Source organism: Pyxicephalus adspersus, chromosome 4 (genome assembly GCF_032062135.1).
Source record: "Pyxicephalus adspersus chromosome 4, UCB_Pads_2.0, whole genome shotgun sequence".
Taxonomy (NCBI): domain Eukaryota; kingdom Metazoa; phylum Chordata; class Amphibia; order Anura; family Pyxicephalidae; genus Pyxicephalus; species Pyxicephalus adspersus.
Window position 1 is genome coordinate 125,737,442 of NC_092861.1, and position 23,919 is coordinate 125,761,360.

At 38.6% G+C, this 23,919-nt stretch overlaps 1 protein-coding gene and 1 long non-coding RNA gene across 2 annotated transcripts in view; one reads left to right on the top strand and one right to left on the bottom strand.

The window, feature by feature from the left end:
- Positions 1 to 230: 230 nt before the first annotated feature.
- LOC140329349 (uncharacterized) lies at positions 231 to 1,790 on the bottom strand. Its single transcript, XR_011920475.1, has 2 exons — positions 891 to 1,790; positions 231 to 394 (listed from the first exon to the last, which is right to left on the bottom strand). It is a non-coding gene; the product is annotated as an uncharacterized lncRNA (long non-coding RNA).
- A 61-nt stretch (positions 1,791 to 1,851) lies between these two features.
- ACTR2 (actin related protein 2) overlaps positions 1,852 to 23,919 on the top strand; it is a 31,290-nt gene continuing 9,222 nt past the window's right edge. The window contains exons 1-4 of the mRNA XM_072409568.1: positions 1,852 to 2,039; positions 18,106 to 18,216; positions 20,952 to 21,167; positions 22,751 to 22,823. Of these exons, the coding sequence (XP_072265669.1) occupies positions 1,992 to 2,039; positions 18,106 to 18,216; positions 20,952 to 21,167; positions 22,751 to 22,823 (448 nt within the window). The 5' untranslated portion in view covers positions 1,852 to 1,991. The remainder of the gene's footprint in view (positions 2,040 to 18,105; positions 18,217 to 20,951; positions 21,168 to 22,750; positions 22,824 to 23,919) is intronic.

Below are 23,919 nucleotides of genomic sequence, written 5' to 3' on the forward strand. Positions count from 1 at the left end.
AACATGGGTGATCCAGCAAACCTGGAAAAGATTTGCTAAAATCTGAATCACCCAGGTTCTCCCATGTTAGTATATCTTGAAGATATACTTCGAGCCTTGAAGAACCTCAATATAGTCAGAAGGTAAACAGTTTCTGCTGTGCAGTATCTTTAGTAACACTAAAATGCCCAGTGAATCTATGGGAGCACTTAATAATAATATTTTTTTTGTAAAACAAACAAACACAATATAAATACTTTAGGTTTATTCACCTTCCCTTTTGTGCCTGTAACCATTGTCATTGCAACAGAACAGGATGGAAAAGCTTTACAGACCCCGCAGCAACAAGAGGTTGAGAAATATCTTCAGTTGAATACATTTGTTTTACTCACTTTCTAGAGATTTCTTTACTTTCCTAAGACAGAAAATGAAGGTTAATTTTTGCAATGGGACACTGACAGCAAAACAAGAAATACAAATTGTGACATAAGTTTTATTCATGTCCTGCTCTACTTTAAAGGACGTCCTTTTTAACCTATTGCAACAATAAGAGAAAATAAATGGGGTACTGCAAACCTTATATTGGTATTTGTGAATACTCTATAATCCAGTGGTCGACAACCTTTTGGACCTCACGGATCACTAATTCTATAGACTCTGGACCGCGCATGTGTGGGGAGTGTCACTCAAAGGGGAAGAAACTTCCCCCCAGAATGACGTCATGATGCCAGAACCTGCCCACTCTCCCATCGCAGGTCTAAACCTGCGATGGGAGAGTGGGCGAGTTGTGCCCATACAGGGGACGTGGTCTGCGGCTCTAGCCGGGGCGCACTGGCCAGAGCCATGGACCACCACTGGTTGGTAACGGCTGCATAAATCCACAGTTATTTTAAAATATTGTGAATACCAACTTTTTACTTTTCCAACTGAGTCCTCTTGGGAAGATTTCTCTTCACTTCTGTCACACTTCAACACAGCAGGAAGTGCTCAGAACTTCTGCAAAGAAAAAAATAATTAAAAATGCATTGCGTTGCCATTTTACAATGACGTGTGTTGTGTGAGGGCAGCCCATGCAGTGGAGTACAGGGCAACAAAAATTGTCCATATTGCGCTTTTAAAAGCTCAGCATACAGCAACGCATGGCAGAACATTGACATGGTGCATCTGGGTGGCCAGAATTCCAACCATGACCACGTAACCAGCAAAAATTTCCCCACATCACCTGTTCAGGTGAGAACCATAACATAAAGCAATAAATTCCTAGATAATAGGCTCTCCAGTGTCACTGTCTGCATCTGTCCGACATTTGCAACCCCTATTTAATGTACAGCGCTGTGTAATATGTTGGTGCTATATAAATCCTGTTTATTAATAATATTAATATTATTATTAATAATAATAATAAAATTCCTGACAGCTCCTAACCTCTTCCCTAGCCTAATTCAATCTACAAAATATTGAGTGCTGTAGAAATGCACTTATATTTCTTGCAGTGAAGGAAGCAGCTATAGCCAAGCATGATCTGACACCTGAATCCATAACTCAGGTATATCATGCTGAACTGCTTTCATGGGGATTATGGGAGGCAAGCTCCTAATCTTGGTTAGGATCAGTTGAAAATCATTATAGTTTTTAAATTTAAAATAGAGACTAATAAGGACCCCTTTGGAAACCAATAAAATTATTTCTGTATAATATTCCCTACATGGTGAGCATTCTTCTTTGCCAGTAAGAAAGATGGCGCCGGTGGCATCGCCCCCAAATGAATGAACTTCCGGCTTCCTCTTCTCTCCGCCCCAGCACTCTTTCCGCTCCCCCGCCTTCACCGCAAGCATCCCGTGCGTCTTCCTGATTGGTCGTTTGGGCGGAGGCTGCAAGTGACACGGCACATCACGTGTTCCCACCTACCGGAGGAGAAGGAGAAGTAGTATTGGTGTCGGGCGGGGGACGCACTTCCGGTCTAGCCAGTGACTGAGAGCTTGGCGGCTCCGGCGGAGGAGGGAGGCACCGACATGGACAGCCAAGGCAGGAAGGTGGTGGTGTGCGACAACGGGACGGGGGTAAGTAGCCGTGTAGCCGGGCACACTCTGGGCGTTGGTTGTCACCACCCTCATATCTGAAAGACAGAGAGGAGCTCACACCCACCATCAGTGGTTCACCCTGTGCCGGCATCAGCAGCCCTATGAGCACAGCTCTGCCGCATCCTCCATACAGGGGCTGTGCCCACCCTGAGCTTTGTTATCCCTGTACCCTGCATTCCATCTACCTACCCCATGGCATCCCATTCATCAGCCTGTGTCATACATGTGCCAGCTGCCATACCCACCAAGTCCATCCTTGGCACGGTGCCCCCCATTCACTGACATCTCATTCATGTGTCAGTGGGATTTCTCTGCAGCTCCTGCTGGGCTGTGGCAGGCCTGGGGTTAATGTCTTCCTGCATGTCCCCGCCTGCTGGGGTGGGAGGGAGCTGCAGGCCCAGCCAGATCAAAGCATCTGCATACCTTGACATGTGTTGAGGTGGCAGGAGGGTCCCATTCATGTTCTGCTCTGCAAAGAACAGCTTAGTAAATCTGCATGCAGTTACATAGCATGTCTATGGTGCTTCTTCTTCATCCAGGTACTGCTATAGCTGCTACACATCTAAAAGACCCCTCAAAACCCATCTTCTCAAACTCGTCTACCCGTCTTCTTCTGTATCTGAAACCCCCAGCAATCTGTATCTCCCCTCCTATAATATGCCCCACTTCTTAGATTGTAAGCTCTTCTGGGCAGGATCCTCTCTCTTGCTCTAATATGTTGGAGCTAAATACAGTTGAATGATAATAAAACAATGCCATAGTGTGGCTCTGATGGTTCTCCATTATCCAGGTGGTGGTATATAGTAGTTGTCAGCTAGCCTTGTTGTGCAATGATGGAGATATTTCATCGCTCATTTGAGGAATGATTGTTGTTAGGAACATATCCTCGCATTCATAGCTGTGTGGATAACTTAGAAAACCAGAAATGTAATATATCACAGATTGCCTGTTCTTTGATGAGATGACCGCATTCATTTTACATTTTCAGCAAGTACAGAAAATATCTGCTGATCATTCCATATATGCTGTGTCCTTGCCACTTCCTGTGGGTTGAACTGGAGACATAAAATTGTCTCATCCCTTCCTTCTTTTCCTCACCCCTTCCTTTCCTTCTTTTCCTCACCCCTTCCTTTCCTTCTCCTTAAACTGTTATTCATACATTCTCCTTCCCCTTGTAATAGAGATGAACAAGGAATGACAAACATGTCTTCTGTCCAGCCTGTATAGCAACTATGGCTGCCATTGTATATACATTGGAGGAGTGAGCGTAGCCATACAGGTACAGAAAGTTTGTTCGTTCCAGCTGAAAGTAAAGGGGTGGATAAGTAATGCAGTCACCACCTCTAAAAATAATATTATTAGTATTAAATGTTGTTTTTAAAACACTGTACATTAAATATGGTTTGCAGATGACAGGCAATGAAAACGATGACATAGGAGGGGAGGAGGACCCTTCCCAAAAAATGTTTGTTGCTGAGTTTGATGTACCTTGTACCATGTAATATGTCAGGTTAGACTTTCCCACTTGATTGTAGGCTTGAAGCTTCATAGATCAGTGTTTCTTTACCGGGGTTCCTTAAGCAATGAGCAATTTGTCACTCTCAGGTCAGTTTAGCTGACACCAATGATTATTTTGTCTGTAAGGGTGACATTCTTCCCATTAACTGCCACACTAATATATTCTGAGCTGTGTATATAGTAATTATAGCGGGGGTTCCCTGAGACCTGAAAGTTATTGCAAGGGTTCCCCCATGTTGAAAGTTTAGGAAACGCTGCTATAGACTTTCACACCTTTTAACAGGTCTGACAATCAGCATCTGCCTTGACACAACCCATAGTGATTGGTATAGTACAGGAGGAAGGGGAAAGGGTTGGTGGCTGATGTTTGTGCTACTTAGATGGGTGTTGTAACACCAACATTGCAGAACAAGTCCTGCTAAGGATGATTAACTTCTACTAGCTAGTGTGTCTAAAGGTGATCACTTTGCTTCCTCCACCTTTTGTCAGAATTGTATTTACTAGTTATGTATTTTTCATGATAGAAATGTGTTGTCTTGCTTTGATAAATGCTAGGTTTTGGCTCATTTGCTTTATTGTCATTAACCAGTGCATAGTGTTTGGTTTCCACAATGACAGGAAGGGGCCTGATGGCTGTGTGGATAAGAGTTCACTGCAGGCATTGTAACCTGATTCTAAGTTTGCAAAGTGCGCCAGACTGATATTCCTTGTATCAGATAGCATACCAGTGTAGTAAGCTTCCCCCCCATAATTATGTTTTCAATAATCCTCCTGGAAAGGTTTAAACTCTTCCAATGGGGAAATTTCCTTCTTTTCCTGTCCCAGAGACGTCAGTATTGAAGAGAAATTGTCCTAATTGTAAGATTCTGGCTACAGAAAAATGTAGAATTTTACATCATTATCGAATAGCGAATCTCAACAGCAGGAAGGAGGCAACCAAAAAAAAAAACAAGCAAGAAAAAGTTTTGACTTCACATACACTTTGGACCTTCCCTTTTACTATCAGGTAGACCTAGGCGGGGTTTATTTAGATTGGTTGAAAGGTATTCCTTTTAGGAGTTGCTCTGACAAGCTAGGAACTGACTTGTTAACACATTCGGAGCACTTAATTATTTCAGATTTCTATTTTGAAAATCTGTCTGAAATTATTTTTTTTTTATATTTATATACTTTGTAGGCTTTTTAGTTCTGGTAAGCTTTCAGTAAGACTCCAGAGCATCTTGATTTAGGAAATCGACACCTTCTTTTGCTCAACTTAAAAGTTGAGGTCAGCTCGAGAGAACTTTTTTTTTGTACTTCCTTTTACAATCTACATGTTCCCTTGGTTCACATAGTCATAGAAAGGAAGCACAGTAACTGTGTAAAAGGAACTACATTCAGCAGTAAGATGTGGGGGGAGATTTCATTCTGACTGCTAAAGGCTGCTATTGTTAAATACCTGAAAATTCTGGTTACTTTGCTGTCTGCTGAATTTCTGGCTTTAGTTTTTAAGAGCATACAATAAGTGACTTCATATTAGCTGATTAGGAAATTTGTTCCATGTCATTGACCTAAAAAGTATTATAACAAGAGGATCTCTTTAATGGTCAGGTAATCAACATCTTCAGGTGAAGGATAGCCACAGCAATTTCCATAATTAGTTTTTATTTTCCAGTGGTTTCTTTACCGACTTTCAGAAATTTGGGAAAAGTACAGCTGCTGCTAATTTGCTGCAAAGCTACTGAATTCTTTATGATAGATGTGGGTGCTGTTGGAGCAAGCTAATAGAAAATGACTGTGGTTATTAGGAAACTTGATGTAAAGCAATGGTCTCTAAGTGATAATTGTAAATAAAAGCTTTTCCTGTGAAGAAGATTGCCTTTACTTCTGTAGCAATACCAAGCATTGCTCTATTAAAGAGAGATTGTTCCTTCATGTTTCTTCAAAAACCAACTTTGGGGTGTTGATCTCCCAATCATGAGTAGTTTCTTCTGCCATTAGATTCCCCATCACTATAGTGAAGCTTGGGAGTGCCACAGTGGAACAAGAGACTAATATTTATAGAAAGTTTTGGGAGACAATTTCTCTTCATTAGAGCACCATAAAGCTACGTACACACGTCAGATTTTTATCGCCCGATAATCGGCATCGGCCAATTATCGGGCGAAAATCTGCCGTGTGTACAGTCGGTGTCGTCCATTGTCCGGACGACCGACCTGCCGGATCCACGGACGATGGACGACAGCCGATCCTAATGAAAGGGAAGGGGAGAGCGCGCAGCAGGGTGCCGCTCCGTCGCTCTCCCCCTCCCCTCTCCATAGAGCATGAACGGTGCTGTGTGTACAGCACCGTTCATGCATCGTGCACTCCCTTTACAATTTCCCTTTATAAAATGAAAATATATAATTTTTCTAAATAAAATTATTATTAATTAATTATTATTATTAATACTTCATGTCTAATTAGAAAGTCTAGCAGTAGCGCTGTGAATGCTGGACTAGGCTGATCTAGGTAGTTATTTGTCCTCTTATAGGGCTTAAGTTTCCTTAATGCAACAACATGTTTATAATAATCTTCCATAATTTCCTTTATTAAAGATTATTGCTCAGATATAGACTGGTACTGGACTACACCTTGCACTACAAACATTTAATACTCATTAAAGTTGAGGGGGAATTTATAAAGTTTACCTACACAATCCCACTCTTTGTGGCCGGTGGTACTCCTTTTCCATCCAACCTCTGGGTTGTAAATTGGACCTAACAATGCTGGAGAGTGGATCCTGTATTATAGCAGATGACGTGTGTGCCTGCAACCACAGCACAACGGTGTCTGTTGCAAGAGGATATGGAGGCCCGGTTGCACAGAAGAGAGACCTGTGAGAGTATGGGACAAGCCAAGTAAGCTTGATAATTACATGCCAATTAAAAATGTAGATTTAAATTGCAACTGAAGGGGCAAGTGATGTCCTTCCTGCAATAAGTAAGTATTCATACCTGCCTAATAACCACCCATCTGTTAAATTGTTGCACATTCATCCTCTTTGGGTGTTGGCACTAAATTAATTTATATAATCCTGGTCCAGCCAATTAAAATGAAAAGAAGGACAAAGATGGTGGGACCTTCATCAGACGGGGGACAGGTGAGTATCCCTGGGTTTAGTTTCACTTTAAGCCTTGCATTGAGGTGAAACTCACTGCAATGAACTATTCTTAGGTTGTAACAAATAGCAGGTTTTACCAATTTATTAAGAATTTAGGACATCCTAAGGTCTTACAACGGAGCCCACAGAGAATGCAAAAACCTCATTTTCTGAGTTGCTGTGTGAGTTTGCAAACTCCATCATCTGCTGTGTGGATTATTCAGCCTTCACATTGCTTCCAAATGATTTCTAACTAACAGTATAATAGAGAGTTATCCTTTCAGACATTATAAATATTAATCACATTCCAGTAATGTCCTAAAACGTATGCTTTCTGTTTCTGTGACACAGTGTTCCTAAAAGAGAAATGCAAGTCAGATTCTAAGTATATTGCAACATCATTTGTTTCAGCAATTTTCTTCCCACATATTTTTCACATTATTGCATTCAAGCAACCTGTAGAAAGAAATAAAAATCAGATAGGGTTTAAATATCACTCCATGATAGAAAGGTTCCTTTTGGATGGCGGTGAACAGGTTCTATTAGATGCTAGATGAGTCTTTACTAAATTAGAAAAATCCTTCCCACAGCAAGGATTTACCAGGCTGAGAGCTGGATTTCTTGAGCCTTTTTGTGTTACAGGAATTTTTTTGCTTACCATACACGCATTGATCTGATTGATTCAGCAGTAGTATTGATAGCCTAGTCAAATCTTCAGCATTATCAATTGATTTCCATTACCATTTTTAATTTGGTCTTTTATTTTTGACCAAATATTTGTGGAGTAGAATCCTTCAGTTTGATGGGAAAACTACAATCATTTGTTAAACCAATTCTGTATTGTATATTAATATTATTAAACAGGATTTTTATAGCGCCAACATATTATGCAACGCTGTACATTAAATAGGGGTTGCAAATGACAGACAAATACAGACAGTGATACAAGAGGAGAGGACCCTGCCCCGAAGAGCTTACAATCTAGTAGGTGGGGAATTTTACACACAATAGGAGGGGAGATATGTAGTGGTGGGAAGTTGTGATGGTTTCAAAAGACAGAAGAAGATGGGTAGGTAAGGTTGAAAAAAAATAGGTTTTGAGTGCTCTTTTAAATAAGTATAGAAACCGCTTCCTGAGGTAATTAGGTGACTCCAGAACTGTCATTGCTGAATTCTAATTCTGAATTCTCCACACAACAAGAAGATAAGGAGAGGAAGATGAACTCTATGAGCCAACCAGAGCTGATTTTCAAATGCCATTAGTTTAACACTAGGAACATGCTGGCATTGGTTAGTCTCTTTAATAAAATGAAGATGTGCTGCTGCAGCATATTACGCAGCGCTGTACATTAAATAGGGGTTGCAAATGACGGACAGATACAGACAGTGACACAGGAGGAGGAGAGGACCCTGCCCTGAAGAGTTTATAATCCAGTATAGGATTCTTCCATCTATAAGCCCCAGGCAGGACATAAACTAAGGAAAAAAGTACACCACATTAAACAATTTTTGAATATTGAGGCCTTGGTTGTGGATAACTATGAGTTTGGCAAGGAAAAAAAAATCAATAAAAAAGTCATTACATTGACAGGAGTGGTGTAAGTTTGAATTTACTTTAAAATGCCAGCTTATTCTGAACTGTCCCAGCAAACTCAGGCCAAAAGCAGACTAAAGTCCCCAATTAACTTAGAATTATACTGAAGGTTCTGCAGGCAATTCTTGCAGCAGATGTTGTCAAATGTGTAAGGAGGAAAAAGCCTTTGTTTTCACAGAAGATTGGAGCAAGTCTGCAGTTTGTCATAAAACATATTGGCCAGGACATGGACTGAGATAAAACAAAGAGAGGTTTGCTCTCAATAACAGTAGACTTATTCAGTGCAAACCAAGGATAGTGTTTTCTAAGAACCCCATACAAACGCTAAAGCTTGGCTGCTGGAAATGTTATGGTTTGGGTTTTGCTGCTGCAGAGATTAGACAGTGTTCCGTCATCATTTCAGTTATGAATTCAGCATTATATTGATGCGTGAGGCCATCTGTGCAAAAGTAAAAACTGTTGTAGGTGTTTTAAAACAGGCAGTTCATGGAAACAAACACACAAACTTTTTCAGCTGATTGGGCCATGGGTGTACTTAGTTTTTCTACAGTAAATGCATTTTATATGTTTTCCTGCAGTCCTGCTTTAACCACCTAAATATGTTTTATTAGAAGTTGAGAATTTATAATATGTCCCTTTTAAGGCCTTTGAAGACCAGTGACTGTTTGGTCCCTTTGTGCAGTGCATAGAAGTAGGTTTTTTTTCCCCCCAACTAATGGAAATAGTTGACTCATCTTTCCTGTCCTGAATTTCAGCAGATTTGTAATTCCCTAAGGATGTGTGCTGCTTGGTTTAAAACTTGATGATTCTTTGCCAACCCAGAGTAAGTAACCCATTCTGTTTTAGTTTGGAGAAAGTCCATGTTCTAAGAAAAATCTGCAAACCACAAATATTTCCTTTCTTTCTGTAGGATGTGCACATCTGGTTGCACAGCTTTTAATATCTGCTGAGACAGTTACTTTTTACTTTCTCTCATTTTAAACATTTGTGCTAGATGAAACTTGTTGTGCCAGTGAACATTGTAGGTTTACTCGGTGCAGACTTTTGTGTTTGATGTAAGGAGAATAGTGACCTGAACTATGCACTGTAGAGTCAAATCCGTATGTCTGTAATATGCATATACTCAAAGGTCCCCAATTCCTGCAAATAGGAAGTAAAATGCAAGAGAAGAGGCTATATACAAGAAATATAGTGAAGTAATTAATTTCCTGCAAACACAGGAAGTAAAGTGTAGGAGGAGCTCATACAGGGCAACCACTGATTCCAGTGAGATCTGTCACATTATCATTCGTTTACTGCTATCCATGTTATCCTTCAGATTTGCTGTCTTCAGCAAACACACAGAAGATCTTATTTATTCCTTCCTTAATGAGATCCTCACCAGTGTTTGTACCTTTTTTCTCATTATCCATGTCCTCAGATAGACCTGGATTCTATCTCTCTGGGTATCCAACTCACCAAGCAGGCAGGTCATCCCTATTACAATCAGGGGTTCGTGCCTCTGTAACAATGTCCCAAGCTAGTAAAACAAAGAAACATAAAGGTATTTTTACACTTATGCCTCTTCAACTTCCACACACTATAGGTACCTATGGTGGCTGCACCCGTGCATTCATTTTCCATAGCCTTCTATAGGACCATCCCCCTATATCTCCCATGTCTCCTGCCACATTCAATACTCCTGGACCCAGACTACTGCAAATCAAGAGAAGCCTGAAAATCTTTCTCCTATAAAGATACAATGTAACAGGTTGTCATCCTAGAACAGAAAATGTGATTACAAGGGGAAAATATAGATAAAGCCTGAATAAAAGGAAAACTAATAAAGTCGTCACATAATTATGTAAATAGCTTGCTGAAGATGTCCGCACTATACAAATGCATCAATGAATATGCATATCCAGGGTTTAGGGTCTTATATACACTATTGCATTTTGCATCTAATTTCTTCCTTAGGAAAATCAGAAGTATTTATTTTAATAAAAAAGAAATAAGGACTTTTGAGAGACTAATTATATCAGAAATGTGTTTGGTCTGCATCTTTTGAGCCACTGTTTCACAAGAGTCCTTTCAAAGTAATCCTATACCATATCATGTGTTTTTAATGCTTCTTGTTGCAGGTATATTTGTCCCTAAATGTTATGATTAAACAGTATTTAGCGCCAACATATTAAGCAGCAATGTACAATAAACATGGGTTGCAAATGACAGACAACGACCCAGGAGGAGGAGAGGACCCTGCCTAAAAGATCTTAACATCTTATAAGATGAGTTTGTAATACAGGTTAAGGTGTGTTTCTGCTTGTTATTAATCATTGGTCTACAATATATAGAGGGGCTATATCTAAAAAGGCTGCATGTTTTATTTGTCAAAATCATGCTGCCCTGCATCATATGAATGTGAATTAGTCACAGTGAAATTAATGTGTTTTCCGTTTGCAGGTTTTATGCTATAACATGTTCTTTACATTTAAATATAGACACATATGAAAGGGGCCATAGTGTGTGGTACATTTTGAGATCAATATATTGTACATTTTAGATAAAAATACCAGAATGTTCATGGTGGCCATAAGTGCAGTAAGACTTGTGTGTACTAGTTATCTGTGGGATCTCCTATGCATACAAGTGCTCTCCACCCCCTTCCCAAGGGCACACACAAACAGGTATGTGAGGAATTAATGTTTTTCAGCATTACGTTATGCTTTGTGATTGCTAATCTGATATCCCTGGAACTCCAAAAATGACTTGCAAATATCAGGGCAGAGTTTCAAATGATTCCTACGACAAAGCAAATTCCCTATAGTGTTTTTTTTTTTTTGTTTTTTTTTGTAGCTTTATTACATTAAAAATTCAAACTAAATCTAGTTTAGAAATAAACCCATTAAAAGATAAAATATCAGATTTTGCCTCAATCTGGAGATATCCACCACATTGCTTTTTTTCTGCTGCTAGATGTGATCACTCGGGTGGCCAGCCACATTCAACCCACTTCCTAGACCCGCCCCAGCTTGTTTTTGACAGTGAAAAGAGAAGCAGCACAGTAACCAGCTGAGCAATCAGTTGTTCTGCTTCTTGTCCACAAAAACTTCCCAAAGCGTCTGCATTTTTATTGTTGTTTTATATAAAATGCCCAGCATACAAAAGTTTATAGTTTGGTTGTGCAAATAAACCAAGTATGAAGGAATATAAATATTCCTTAGCTTTTGTTGCAGTGTTTTCCTAGAGTTGTCTTATACAGTAAATGTGCTCACCAATGCAAGTTCTGTGTATGAAATTAGACAGCAAAGGGCTGTGCTTTGTCTTAGTGATGACCTGACTGCTGCACCTCCCCCAGTCTTGGCTTCTCTCTGATATCACACTTAGTAATTTCCTCCTCTTACAAACTCTTGCTTCCGCTTTTTTTTTTTTTTTGTTCTGTTTCAGTCCTAGCTAAACATAGTTAAATGCAGCATAAACATTTTTGTGTTTCCTTAGCTATGTTGATCAATCTATATGGCTTGTTTTCATATGAACTTCAAGTTTAAATGTTCTGCATATTTTAGGAAGTTACATTTATTCTGCTGCAACTTCCAAAAATGTATTTTATAGCCTGAAGTCTCATATTGCAGTAAAAAGATTATATTTGTTGTTACTTGAACCTTCCAGTCTGTCAGAATTTTAATCCATCAATATGTGGGTTAATAAACAGTGCTCAGTTTGCTAAACCTCACTTCTGTGAACTGAATGTTCTCTGAACACTTAGCAGAGTGTTCAGGTTTGTGGGGTTCTGTATTGCTTCTTTTTATATCTGCAAAATTATTTTTGCATTTCAAAAAAGTTAATAAAATAATCCAAATGCACTTTCCTGCTCTTTGAATAGATTTATCTGTTCATGATTCTTGACTTGGTGCGATTGTTTAACTGGTATAACCCAGGATGGAATTAAAATACAAATCCTCTGTTTATTACATCAATATTTGGAATTGGCATGGTCCTTATGGTGCCCAAAAAATTTCGCATAATTTGCATATAATTGCTCCTTCTGGCTTTCGATAAAGGACACATGAAGGTAGAACACCAGGCAAACCCTTTGTTCTCTATAACTGTTTTGGTTGGAATAGGATTGGAGCAAGTATAACTTTCTGTATCACATTTGAGGATATTGAGTACAGGAGTATTACTTCAATCATGGATATGGTGAAGCTACTGTGCAGGCATGCCCAATGCCTGAGGAAATTTCTACATGGAGGATGTAAACACCCTAGCAGGCTGCTGCCGTTGACAGATGGGTAAGTATGCCCCATGTAGGGAGGGTTTCTAGTTTAAATTGTAGAAAAGGTTGTGTTAAACATGAAGTTTTCCTAAAATAAAATATAAGTGATGAAAGTTTTATATTGTCATCTGTAAAGTAATTGCACATAATTTCTAAGCGTTTACTGCACCCTTGGCACATAAAAAAGCTGTTTAGCACTGGGTTATTTTCTAAGGTTGTGAGCAGCTTTTTTATGAAATGGAGCTGCAGTTTCTGCTTTATTGATCATAAATGAGGAAGCGGACTTTGATCTCTTATGAGAAATCACAGGAAGCACAAACACGTCTTCTCATTCACCATTTAGCAGCCAGTCCACACCTTTCTGTTCTCTGATAATTGCCTGTTTTGTTTCAGTACACAATTAGCTTGTTAGGGGATCAGGAGAATATGTGAAGAAAAATACAGAACTGAAGCAGTAAAAGGACATTACAAGATCACTGCCAAGGGGAATTTCTTAAACGTGGCAATAGGACTTGTAAAGCAAAATGTTATACTTTTAGTGTTTGTGGTTGGCCAAATAAGACCCCACTGCCTCTGTTTTGTACCATTTTTCGGGCAGACCTATCTTCAGAGTTGGTGCCTCAAAACGGAGGACATGCAGTACAGGATCTGTCTTACCTGCAGGGAAATTATCACTGATTCTAGCAGAGCAAAACTCCAGTCCCGAGTTGAGACTTGCCCAGATAAGATTGTTGTGGAATGCACATATACCCTCCCTTTTGACCTCACGTAGTTCTCAGGTTAAAGGAACCTGTACAGGGAGAATATGGAGGCTTCCATTGCTGATCTCATTATGAAAGTGCTTGCTGCAATTGTCCCAGGCTTCTAGTCGGTGACCCTGGAGTAAGCATGTATGTGGCAACAAAAGCATTGACTGTCAGAACTCCTGTGTGTGCCAGGTCTCAAGTACCTTCAGAAGGAAGGGGTCTGCATTGGCAGCCTAGTTTTTTTTACTCTGTATAGGTTTTCTTTAAAGTTTACATCAAGTATGCTTAAACCATGTGTATCATAAAAAGAAGCATTGTTTTGTATCTTGTAAACAGTTTTTACCATTGTTTTCTTCCTTTTATTTAACTTTATTTTGCTGGTTTTAAATCTTTTCATTTACTTCCTATCTACATGTATTTCCTCGAGCAATGGCTGCAAATAATTTCTTAGGGCCAAATTCCTGATTGGGACAATGGCGCACCATCTGTGTATTGACATGAATATTTGTAGTCTTGTCCTGGTGGGCAGGTGACTGCAAAGAAATACAATTGGGAAACACTTGCCATTACATAACAAAGTGCCTGAACAAGAATATTCACAGCGATTTCACCAACTATTTTATTATTATTTTTTTTTTTTAATACCTAGAAAAAAGCTCACTTTTGTGACCTGTTGGTCATAGCAGTCCCCCTTTTCACTGCCTGCATTTTATGAATGGCAATTCATGTAAAACGCCAGCTAAGTAACTGCAATGGTGAGAAGAGCAATTTCCACCTCTTTTGCAGCCATTACAAGGAAAGTATTCTTCTTCATGCCCCCCAGTGAAGACTAAAAAGTCATGTACATGCTTGTGCGTGCCATGCAGCTCATTCCATTAAGGTGACTGTAGACTGCTTCTGATTTATCCTGACTAGAGGTGGTATAAAGTTACCACAGACCCTGAACACTGACTGTATCTTAGACACAAGTAAACCTATTTTTGTAGTTGTGAATGGTCTCAGCTGTAATAAAAGCAAAAATATAATTGGCTGGATCATGACCACACATCCCATCTTCTATTTATAAACGACACATCTGCTTATTTAGATGATATGTTAGGAGGATGTGTTGCAGTTCCACTTTTTGCCCGTAAAGCAGACTTTCCCCCTAAATGATAGGTCTGCATACAAACTTTTTACCTCCTCCCTAATCATCTCTACCTTCTGCCCAACGGTCGTCAATCGCTTTGCATTACTTGCGTTTGGTGGAGGTGATGTTACTCTTCTTCCACAAAGATTCCTGTAGAACACAGAGCAGCTAAAATCTAAGGAAAAGATGCTCCTGCAAACGACTGGAGTTTTTTTCTTGAGACTTTGCCTGCTCTGTGTTCTATTGGAGTCCCCTACATTTGGGGAGAGGTTCTAGAGCAGGGGTCAGCAGGAGCATTTACTTTGAGGGAGCATTGCCTATTTACCTCGCAGCGGAAGTATCAGGCCTGCCGCGGTAAATAAGGGAGCCACAGCGAGGAGGCGGCAGCGGAGCTCCGGCGGCTCCGGTAGTTCCTAACGCCCCCTGGCAGACTAGGCCAGATCGGCCAGGGGGCGTTAGGCCGGAACAAACTACCGGCTAGGCCGTATCTGGCCTAAAGGCCGGAGTTTGCCGACCCTGTTCTAGAGAGTGTGTTTTTCATATGTTGCTTGAGCCTTTACTACTTTGCACAAACGATTTACAAATCAAGATTTTTCAGTGTGCAATGTCCTGCAGATGTGGATATGAGCTATGTATTTTTATACTATTTGAAAGCAGGCAGCATACACTGCATTACATCACTGCCAACTGGAAAAGGTGATTGGTGTTTAATGCCCAGTTCTGCAATTTTGCAGCTATATAAAGGTGGTGTCTGCTTTATGCAGAGTGATTTGCCTCTTAGTTTTTATCCCATGCTTACTGGGATGGACTGAGACTTAATTTGGCCATTTACATTATGAGACACACTACCAGATGCACTACTTAATTGTCTATCCAATCCACTGCTAACATTATTCAGGTGATTTACAACCCTTACCTGTTAAAATGTGGGTCTAAAATCAATAACTAATACTACGTACACACATACGATTGACGATTCAGGGCTGATATCAGGCGAGAATCTGATGGATATACAGCTCCTGCTCGACATTCATGGATTTGTCCTGGTGGATCCAAGAACGATCAATACAAGTGAAGGGTAGAGAGCGCAGCGGGGTGCCGCTCCCTTTCCCCCCTCCCCCCTCCATGAAGCAGAATGGCACTGTATGTACAACGCTCATTCATGCATCTTTCAATCGTTTGTTGAAAAGAATCGTGAAAGATACTTTCCAACAGCAAAAATCTAACGTGTGTGCGTAGCCTAAGCCTAGGCCATTGTCCCTTTTGGAAAAAAAAAAATGATCATTCAGTCACCTTCAACTCAGAAAATGAAAACAATAGGGAAATAGAGTTTAAATTAGGAAATAATATAAAGTAAAAAAAAAGTTATTAAAAGAAAACAAACCATAAAAGAACACTAGGTACATCTTTGTCAGTTCAAAAATCTTACGTACATCTGTTGATTTTACATTAAGTTCAAACTAAAAGACTCAAACCTAAACTCCACAGACTTTCCATTTTCCTGTTGACTTTTGTATAAATAAACGCAGATATGTTTTGCACAGTTACTTAGCAATGAGCATGTTACTGTTCTTTATGCTAAATCCATATCGTCTCTCATTTCTTCATAGAAGTGACCGAACTGTAGGCAACAGCTTGAGTTTATTCTGTTGTGTGGGTACAATATAACATACAATCCATTCTCTTAGCTACTGCACTTTCTTTGCGAAGCCATGCAGTGACTACCTAGTAGTTTGTTCATATGAGATTGTTCCATACCACATCTTTGTGCTTTTGTGTGCTCTAGCTGTGCATGACTCAATAGGAAGTGAACCCACACATTTCTATATATGGTATATTAGATTGAGCACGCAGTCAGCCCTCTCAGCACAATATAGGAACAAAAGTACCTATGAGATCTTTCATCAGATGTTTGAAAGTAACGTTGTTTCTTAAAATGTGCTAATCCAGGCAACAAATTTGCAAGGGATCAGGAATTGAAAATCTACTGAGCATAGTTGGAAATAAAGTATTTACAGAGATACTAAGTATTTAAGATCTCAAATTAGGAATTCCCATAAGGGAAACAAATGCTTTTTTTTTTCTCTTTTTGCTTCTTTTTTTCTTTTCTCCAAAATAAAAGGAGGAATATTGTTTTAACTTTACCCTAACAAATAGTTATATTCAAGACCCCTATAAACCTTGTGAGCTGTATCTAAACCCAAGAACAAAAATGTATTTATATTGCATCTTAACTGTGCTGACTTCATTAGTTTTCTAGCTGATCATCCTTCCATTAACACACGTTGCTGTGTTTGGAGCTCAAGAAAGTTTTGCCACAATCTACCAGTAATCTTGCCCTTTTTTGTTGAACAAGTTTTAAATTATAATTGCCAATAGCATGCTGATGTTTGTTGGTGTACACACACACACTTTTATATTTATAGAAAACATTGATATCCTTTCCCTCTTCTGTTCTAGTAACATGAATGTAGGCTTTACATGCACACCTATAACAATACCTACTGGGTAGAAGCCTCTGTCTTTAATATCCCAAACACCTTCTAAAGTAATATTCAGCACTAACATTATTATTCCACTAAATTGGATATCTGAAACGCAATAAAGGCTGCTAGAAACACTTCTTCTTAAATCACGATTCAAGCTTTGTAAAAGCTAGCTTGTACATACTGCACTTTAGATAAGCATTTGCAAGCTGAAGTCTGAAAATATCTCACCAAAGGTAAAATTCCTGTTGCAGGGCCTTTCTGTAATTAAACTTTTAGCTATTTGCACACTTCTGGGATCAGAAGTGATCCAATCAGGAAATTCAATTTCCAGAGACAATCTGAACAGTAAATCTCCAGATGCGGTACTTGCTATGAAGCAACATATAACATTTTTGCATGGTGCTCTAATGTTTTTAACAAGCAGATGTAGTCCATCATACAAAACAACTCTTGTAGAATATACAGACCAAACATATGATATGCTTATCCCACACTTCCAGGCACTTCTGTCCTTTCTGCCCATATTCTCCCATCAGCATCCTGCTATTTTGGTCATCATTCCGCCAAAATGCAAGTACTGTCCTAGGGATTGACTGATTTGTTTAAAGTGATATTCTGTAGCCTTTGGTGTGGGAACTGTTGTATTTACTCCTGTGGGAGACGTTCCCTGGTGATATCATAGCTTGTGAATGAGGCAGCTGAACATCAGCTCCTTCTGGAAAAATCAAATTCAGTGAATGCTTTTACTGGTCCCACCCTTAATCAGCTGTTCATTTCAACGTCTCATAGTGGAATATACATTTGTACATGCTACCAATTCCTTGTCCAGCTCTAAAAGTTCAAATGCTTCCCCAATACATTTATTTTGGTTGACCATGATTCTTCAGTTCCTGGATACTGATAACCAATGATAACTTGATTTTTAAGTTCTTCAAATTTGTCTCCTATAGTAGTTTAGTATTTTTTAATGGCATTACTTCTCATACCACTCTTGGATTAGGAATCAGGTCATTTTGATGCACTGAGTTGTTTTTTCCCTATTATTTAGTAGGATGCAGTAAAAATTCCTTGTGCAACCCATTTGTAATAGAAATTGACATCTAGACTTGAGCTCCAAATGTTTAATCAATACTTTGTCAGAATGTATTTGTTACATATTTAATGTTTTATCTTTCTTTCTTCTTTGGTTTTCAGTTTGTGAAATGTGGCTATGCAGGGTCCAATTTCCCAGAGCACATCTTCCCAGCCCTTGTCGGGCGGCCTGTCATTCGCTCCACAGCAAAAGTGGGAAACATTGAAATCAAGGTAACTTTTTATCGTACAATTAATTTTCTTTGTTATGGGATGTGTTATTGAGGTCTGTCACTGAGGCTGCAAAAAAAAATACACACATACATTCGCTGGGCTATTTTTAAACAATGTGTCTGGCTGACATTTTCATACTGCAGGTTAGAACAGCATTTCTCAACGCTAGGCTTTAAATCCCACAACAGATCACACACCAAAATAGAACTGCAAACAAGTACTACAGACCAATTTTTTTTAGTATATGCACCTTCAGAATTGCCAAACAAGTCCTTATGTATTGCACTCAGACATGAGATGACATTTGCAGAATGTCTTATTTCACATGACAATCTCTTTGTTTGATGTTTTATAGTCCTAGAGCTGTTACTCAAGCGATACTCTGTAGTACTCTCCTTCTTTCCTCCAACTTCAACCACATATAATGTTTGGTAGGCAGGTGAAGACGATAACCAGCACAGACATTGATCGTACAAACGAGGAGAGTGTTATAACATTCAAGGAGGGAGGGGACCGTGCCAGGGAATCCACTTGACTAAAGTAGTCAAATTTATTTTAGCACGTTCTGATGCATAATATATAAATATTGTGAATGTGAAAAAAATTTAATTCAATTAAGCATTTTGAAAACCTGATTTTTCTGTGCTTTTACCTACGTTTTTTTACATTGAAGATTGGGGGTTTTTTAAAAGTTTTTTTTTTTTTAATTTTTTTAGATGCTTTACGTTCTAAACTGTTTTTTTTCCTCCCAAAACACAAATGCCCATGTACATAGAAAATTTTATATCTAGCTCAATGGCGCAGTTTGGACAGAAGCTTCATCATTAATGCTCACTCGCACTCCCAGTATCGCTCTTCTTGTACACCAGTTTTATTCAAATTTGAAGATTCCCAACTTCAGTGTAACACGACTGTTCTCGGTCTTTCCTTCTGGCAAACCTCAATATACATGCTTTGTTATAGATTGTTTCCTAAGCTTTCGCTATTTATCTTATTTTTATTTTTTGCTTCTCTCTCTTATTGAAATCTTCAAGTAGAATAAGAAAAAGATGGTAAGCAACCCAGTTCTAATGCTTTATGAGGTTGTTTGTGCATCTTTCTTAGTGATGCATATTTTTTCTAACCATATCTGAAGAGTTGTTTGTGCATTAAGAGATTCTACTAGTCCTTGCACGTTTGTTTTCCCAGTTGATTGCAGCATGTCTTAATTTCTCATACAACCGAGCTTTGTGGAACTCTTAGTCAGTTATGTAATACTGACAAGCAATATGAACAGTCTGACAACTGCCAACAGCCATCGCATGGTCTAGAGATTTACAAATGAGTGAGAACAATGTTTGGAAGATGTGTGCAGGTAGTAACAAGCATTACCCATGTTGATAGGGGGCTATTAGGAGCATGCCTTAAAATGTCATAACTTGCAAAAAAAAAGAAAAGGCATCAGTGACAATACCAACAATTAAAGAACTTAAACCCAAGAACAAAATGTGATATATTGCAGTTTACAAGCCATTGGATGTGGTGGTTTATTATTTTTTCTGTTTAAATTTATCAACAAACACGAAAATGCCATAAATTTTGTCCTCTCACTCCGTCACCTGCATTGACAGAAACAAAGAAAGATAACTCACACCTGTAAGCTACTAATCCCCCCCATCATCCCATGTTTGAAGTCAAGCCTGAGTGCCAGCAATGGCTACTACCTCTATGGATATAGTAAATTAAGTTATTAAACTGCAATACCTTAAATTTTTGTTTTTGTGTTTAGAAACAATTTAAATGGTGTGTTCAAGAGTGTAAGTAGTGGTGAAATGTAAAAGTTTGAAATTTGACTAATTACTAACCTGGCTTTTAATGAAGTCTTGCACTTTGCATCTGTTACAAACAGCTTTCACTTTACAGAATGTAAAGATGATAGTTAATGGATAGTTTTTTGTGTTTTTTGCAGTAGATAAGGTTCGATTTGCGTTTCTATCGTATTTTTGTTAAAGGAAAAATGTATTTTAATTAAGGTTATCCCTAATGATACAGTCCACCCCCCTTCAAAGATCTTGTCTATCATGCCCCTATCAAATCAATGCAGTGTGGCCCACGGGGAACCACACAGCTGCTGTTTGAAACTCTTTTGGATGGCCCTAAAGTTTTTATATATGTAAAAAAAAAATCCTATTCCTGTGAAAAGACACCATATATCATTGGGTTGCATAATGGATGGCCTCTTCATAGAATAAAAGGCTGTAAAGAATAGGCAGTATTATCCCTAACACTGGTATATATTTTCCCCATGTCGATGGTTCCACCTGTGTAGCAGAAGGCTGCATTTTTCCTGCATTCCAGGCTTAACAATTTCTTGTTGACCCTTTTAACACCTTTTTATAGCACCAGGTTTGACTAGTTCTGGAATGTGAAATTCTATTCTTTCTATCAGTGGGTAAACCTATCCAGCAATGGCATGCTTAGCGGACAAGGTGTCTGCATTTACTAATAATCCTTAAAAAAAAAAAGAAAAAAAAGTCAGGCCAGAGATTTAGGGAGTGTCATTGCCAAACATATTGTAGACTCTGGTCTGTAATAATAAAAAGAAGGTTGTGATCTTTCCATGTGTCCATTGCTTTTATATCATAACATCTGAGTAGTGGAGAATAGTTAAAAATAGGTGAATATATTTTGAATCAATATTTGATATTCAATCTTTGATAAGGTGCGTGTGTTGAGCTTTGTTTCTGCTTTCTCAGGACCTTATGGTTGGAGATGAAGCCAGTGAGCTCCGTTCAATGCTAGAAGTAAACTATCCCATGGAAAATGGGATTGTGCGGAACTGGGATGACATGAAGCACTTGTGGGACTACACATTCGGGCCTGAGAAATTGAACATAGACACCAGAGACTGTAAAATCCTCCTAACGGAGCCCCCGATGAACCCAACCAAAAACCGTGAGAAGATTGTTGAGGTAAATCACTTTGATTCTTGTGAGCACTTATAATCTGTGCAGAATTGCATTAGGTGAAAGGAAATCCTTTAATAATTGGATAATCTAATAGGACTTTCCTGGTCTCTGATGATAATGCAATTAAATAACCATGTTCTTAATCCTGGAATTTTCTTAGGCCTTCTTCTGTTTAGTGCTGAATTGTAGCAGAAAGGAGACATTCTCATACACACAGCTATCCTTTCCATAAGTTTGAGATTTGCAAATAGGATATTGCTGAAACGCAGTGAATGAGATTTTAGCCAAGATGTTTGGCCTATTTTTTGGTAAAGTGAAAGTTTTTAATGAAAAAAACCCCTTTCAATTTTTTTCTTTTTAGTTCACTTCAGAGTATTTAAAAAATATAGGGATTTTGCTGTAAATTTGTTACTATTGTTAATTTTTTTTTTCTTTTTGGCGTTTAGTTAATGTTTTGTACTACTACTTACCTGCCCTCATTTTTAGTCAATTTATTCACACTTATCTTTAATATACAGATACGGTGTGGTCAAACTTTTCTACAGTGACTGTGAATTGGGGGTCCCTTGAGCACATCACAGAACTTTGAATACTAAACACAGAAAGCTGCAGAGACAGCGTGAATGTAGGCTTTGTTCTAGCTTGATTCAGTCTATTTGCAGTCACTGCAGGTAAACGTATCACACTGTGATTGCAAGGACCACTCAAATCAAATTACAGATGATTTATATTTTTAAAAATGCATGCACGTAGAAATCATTTCTGTATTTATGCATCAACATTCCCAAAAGGCAGAGGTAATGCAACTAAAAACAGAATGCGTATTGTACCCATCGTCTGTGATATTTCTCTAGAGCTGTACAGTTCTGTATCTGAACTACCCTTTTAATAGTGAAGAAATTAACTCCTATTTCAGTTTGGAAATCGTCAAAAGGGTTGAAAAAACTTCAACTTGAGTATTATGTTAGTACACCTTATAGCTCAACTTTAAAAATTAGCTCCTGTCTTTCAACCTCATCCTTGCACGTAACTCTTAATCTTTAACAAAACTTACATCTAACCTTTTAAACAAACATTTTAAGTAAACCCCGACACCTAATGCTAAACACAATTTTTGCATTTAGCTGGCAAAAGCTTACACTTCTTTTAATCATTCTCTAAATTTTGATTGGCTTTATCTTTCTTAAAAATCATTGGCACCAATTGCAAACTTGATTTTCAACTAATACAACCTGAATCCAGTTGCTGGTTCCTAAGTCATCTCTTTTGGAGAAAGCTCGGCAGCTGCATTATTCGTCTTTGTACAGGTTGTGGGGTGGTTTAATAATTCACAATACCAATATGTGGCTGTCTCTGCTACAGTTGGGTGGCTGAGCAGGGTATGTAGTAGATAACAGATACACTAGTTGTGGTGACTAAAGGCATCTGTCATATCATCAGATCATGATAGTTAGGGGCATACAATAGTAAAAGTTTTAAAGAATTTAGATCCTGCCTGTTTTCAGGATGGTTACATTTTCACTTTTGCCAGTGATATCATTGGGGAATATTCAGATTAAAATGTATTATGTTTTTTTCCTTTATAGGTTATGTTTGAAACTTATCAATTTTCAGGGGTTTATGTTGCTATCCAGGCTGTCCTTACATTGTATGCACAAGGTACGTAATCTGAAGCCACAGGTCCTCTTAAAAGCCGTTTGCTTTTTTCCAGTTATATTGTTACTTATGACCGATTAAAAAAAATATATTGATGAAGCCAATTTTTAATGTACATGGTGTTTCTTTGGTTCTTTTTTTCTTGTATTGCACATTGCAGTATTTGAGAATCTTGCAGAAGATACAAAAAAAAAGGGAGAAACAGTTGAATCTTTAGCATTATTGGCATTTTCACTTGTCACAAGTGTACATGGGAGCGTGACAATGTATAATTACTTCTCATCCTACGCAGTTAACTAGCCCTCTTCAAGAAATAGGCACACAAACCCTATCCAGTTTCCATGGTGACTGCAATTTACTCCATTACCCCGCTGAACAGGATTTTAGTCACAAAGTGTACAGCACATGCCACAGCCTTCTGGGCTCTAATAATGGCTTTTTATGTCTCTGCAATACTGCTCACAGTACTGAATGGAACGAACATACTGGCTGCAAAGGTGCCTGACCCATCTGCTACCTGTAGTCAGATGTGCATAGGCAAGATATAAAAGCACCTAAATTTCACTGGGACTTCAGTGTTAAAAAAAAAAAGAAATATACACAACCGTCCAGTTTCCCCACCTGTTGGGAAAATGGGCTTGTTTTCCCTGTAGTTTATTCTTATATTACGTAACTAAGATGGCAACAAACAGTTGACGGGTATAAGGATGAATATATAGATTGTAAGCTTTTTCGGTGCAGGGTTCTCTCCTCCTGTGTCACTGTCTGTATCTGTCTGTCATTTGCAACCCCTATTTAATGTACAGCACTGCGTAATATGTTGGTGCTATATAAATCCTGTTAATAATATAGGGACCCTTCAATTTAAACACATCTTTTTTTTTTTAATTGTAAAACCAATATCCTTACAAAAAATCCAACCCATGGGAAGTTAAAAAAAGACGGAAAAAAATCCCACTGTGCATTGCGTACAAATTAATGCAAGTAGTGTGACTACTTCTTGATTTTCCAATACAGAGGGCTTAGGGTGGGAGAGGGAGAAGCAGCCCAAAAGAAGCATTCTGATAGGAGAAGTGAAAGCAGAGTAACAAATGAGTTC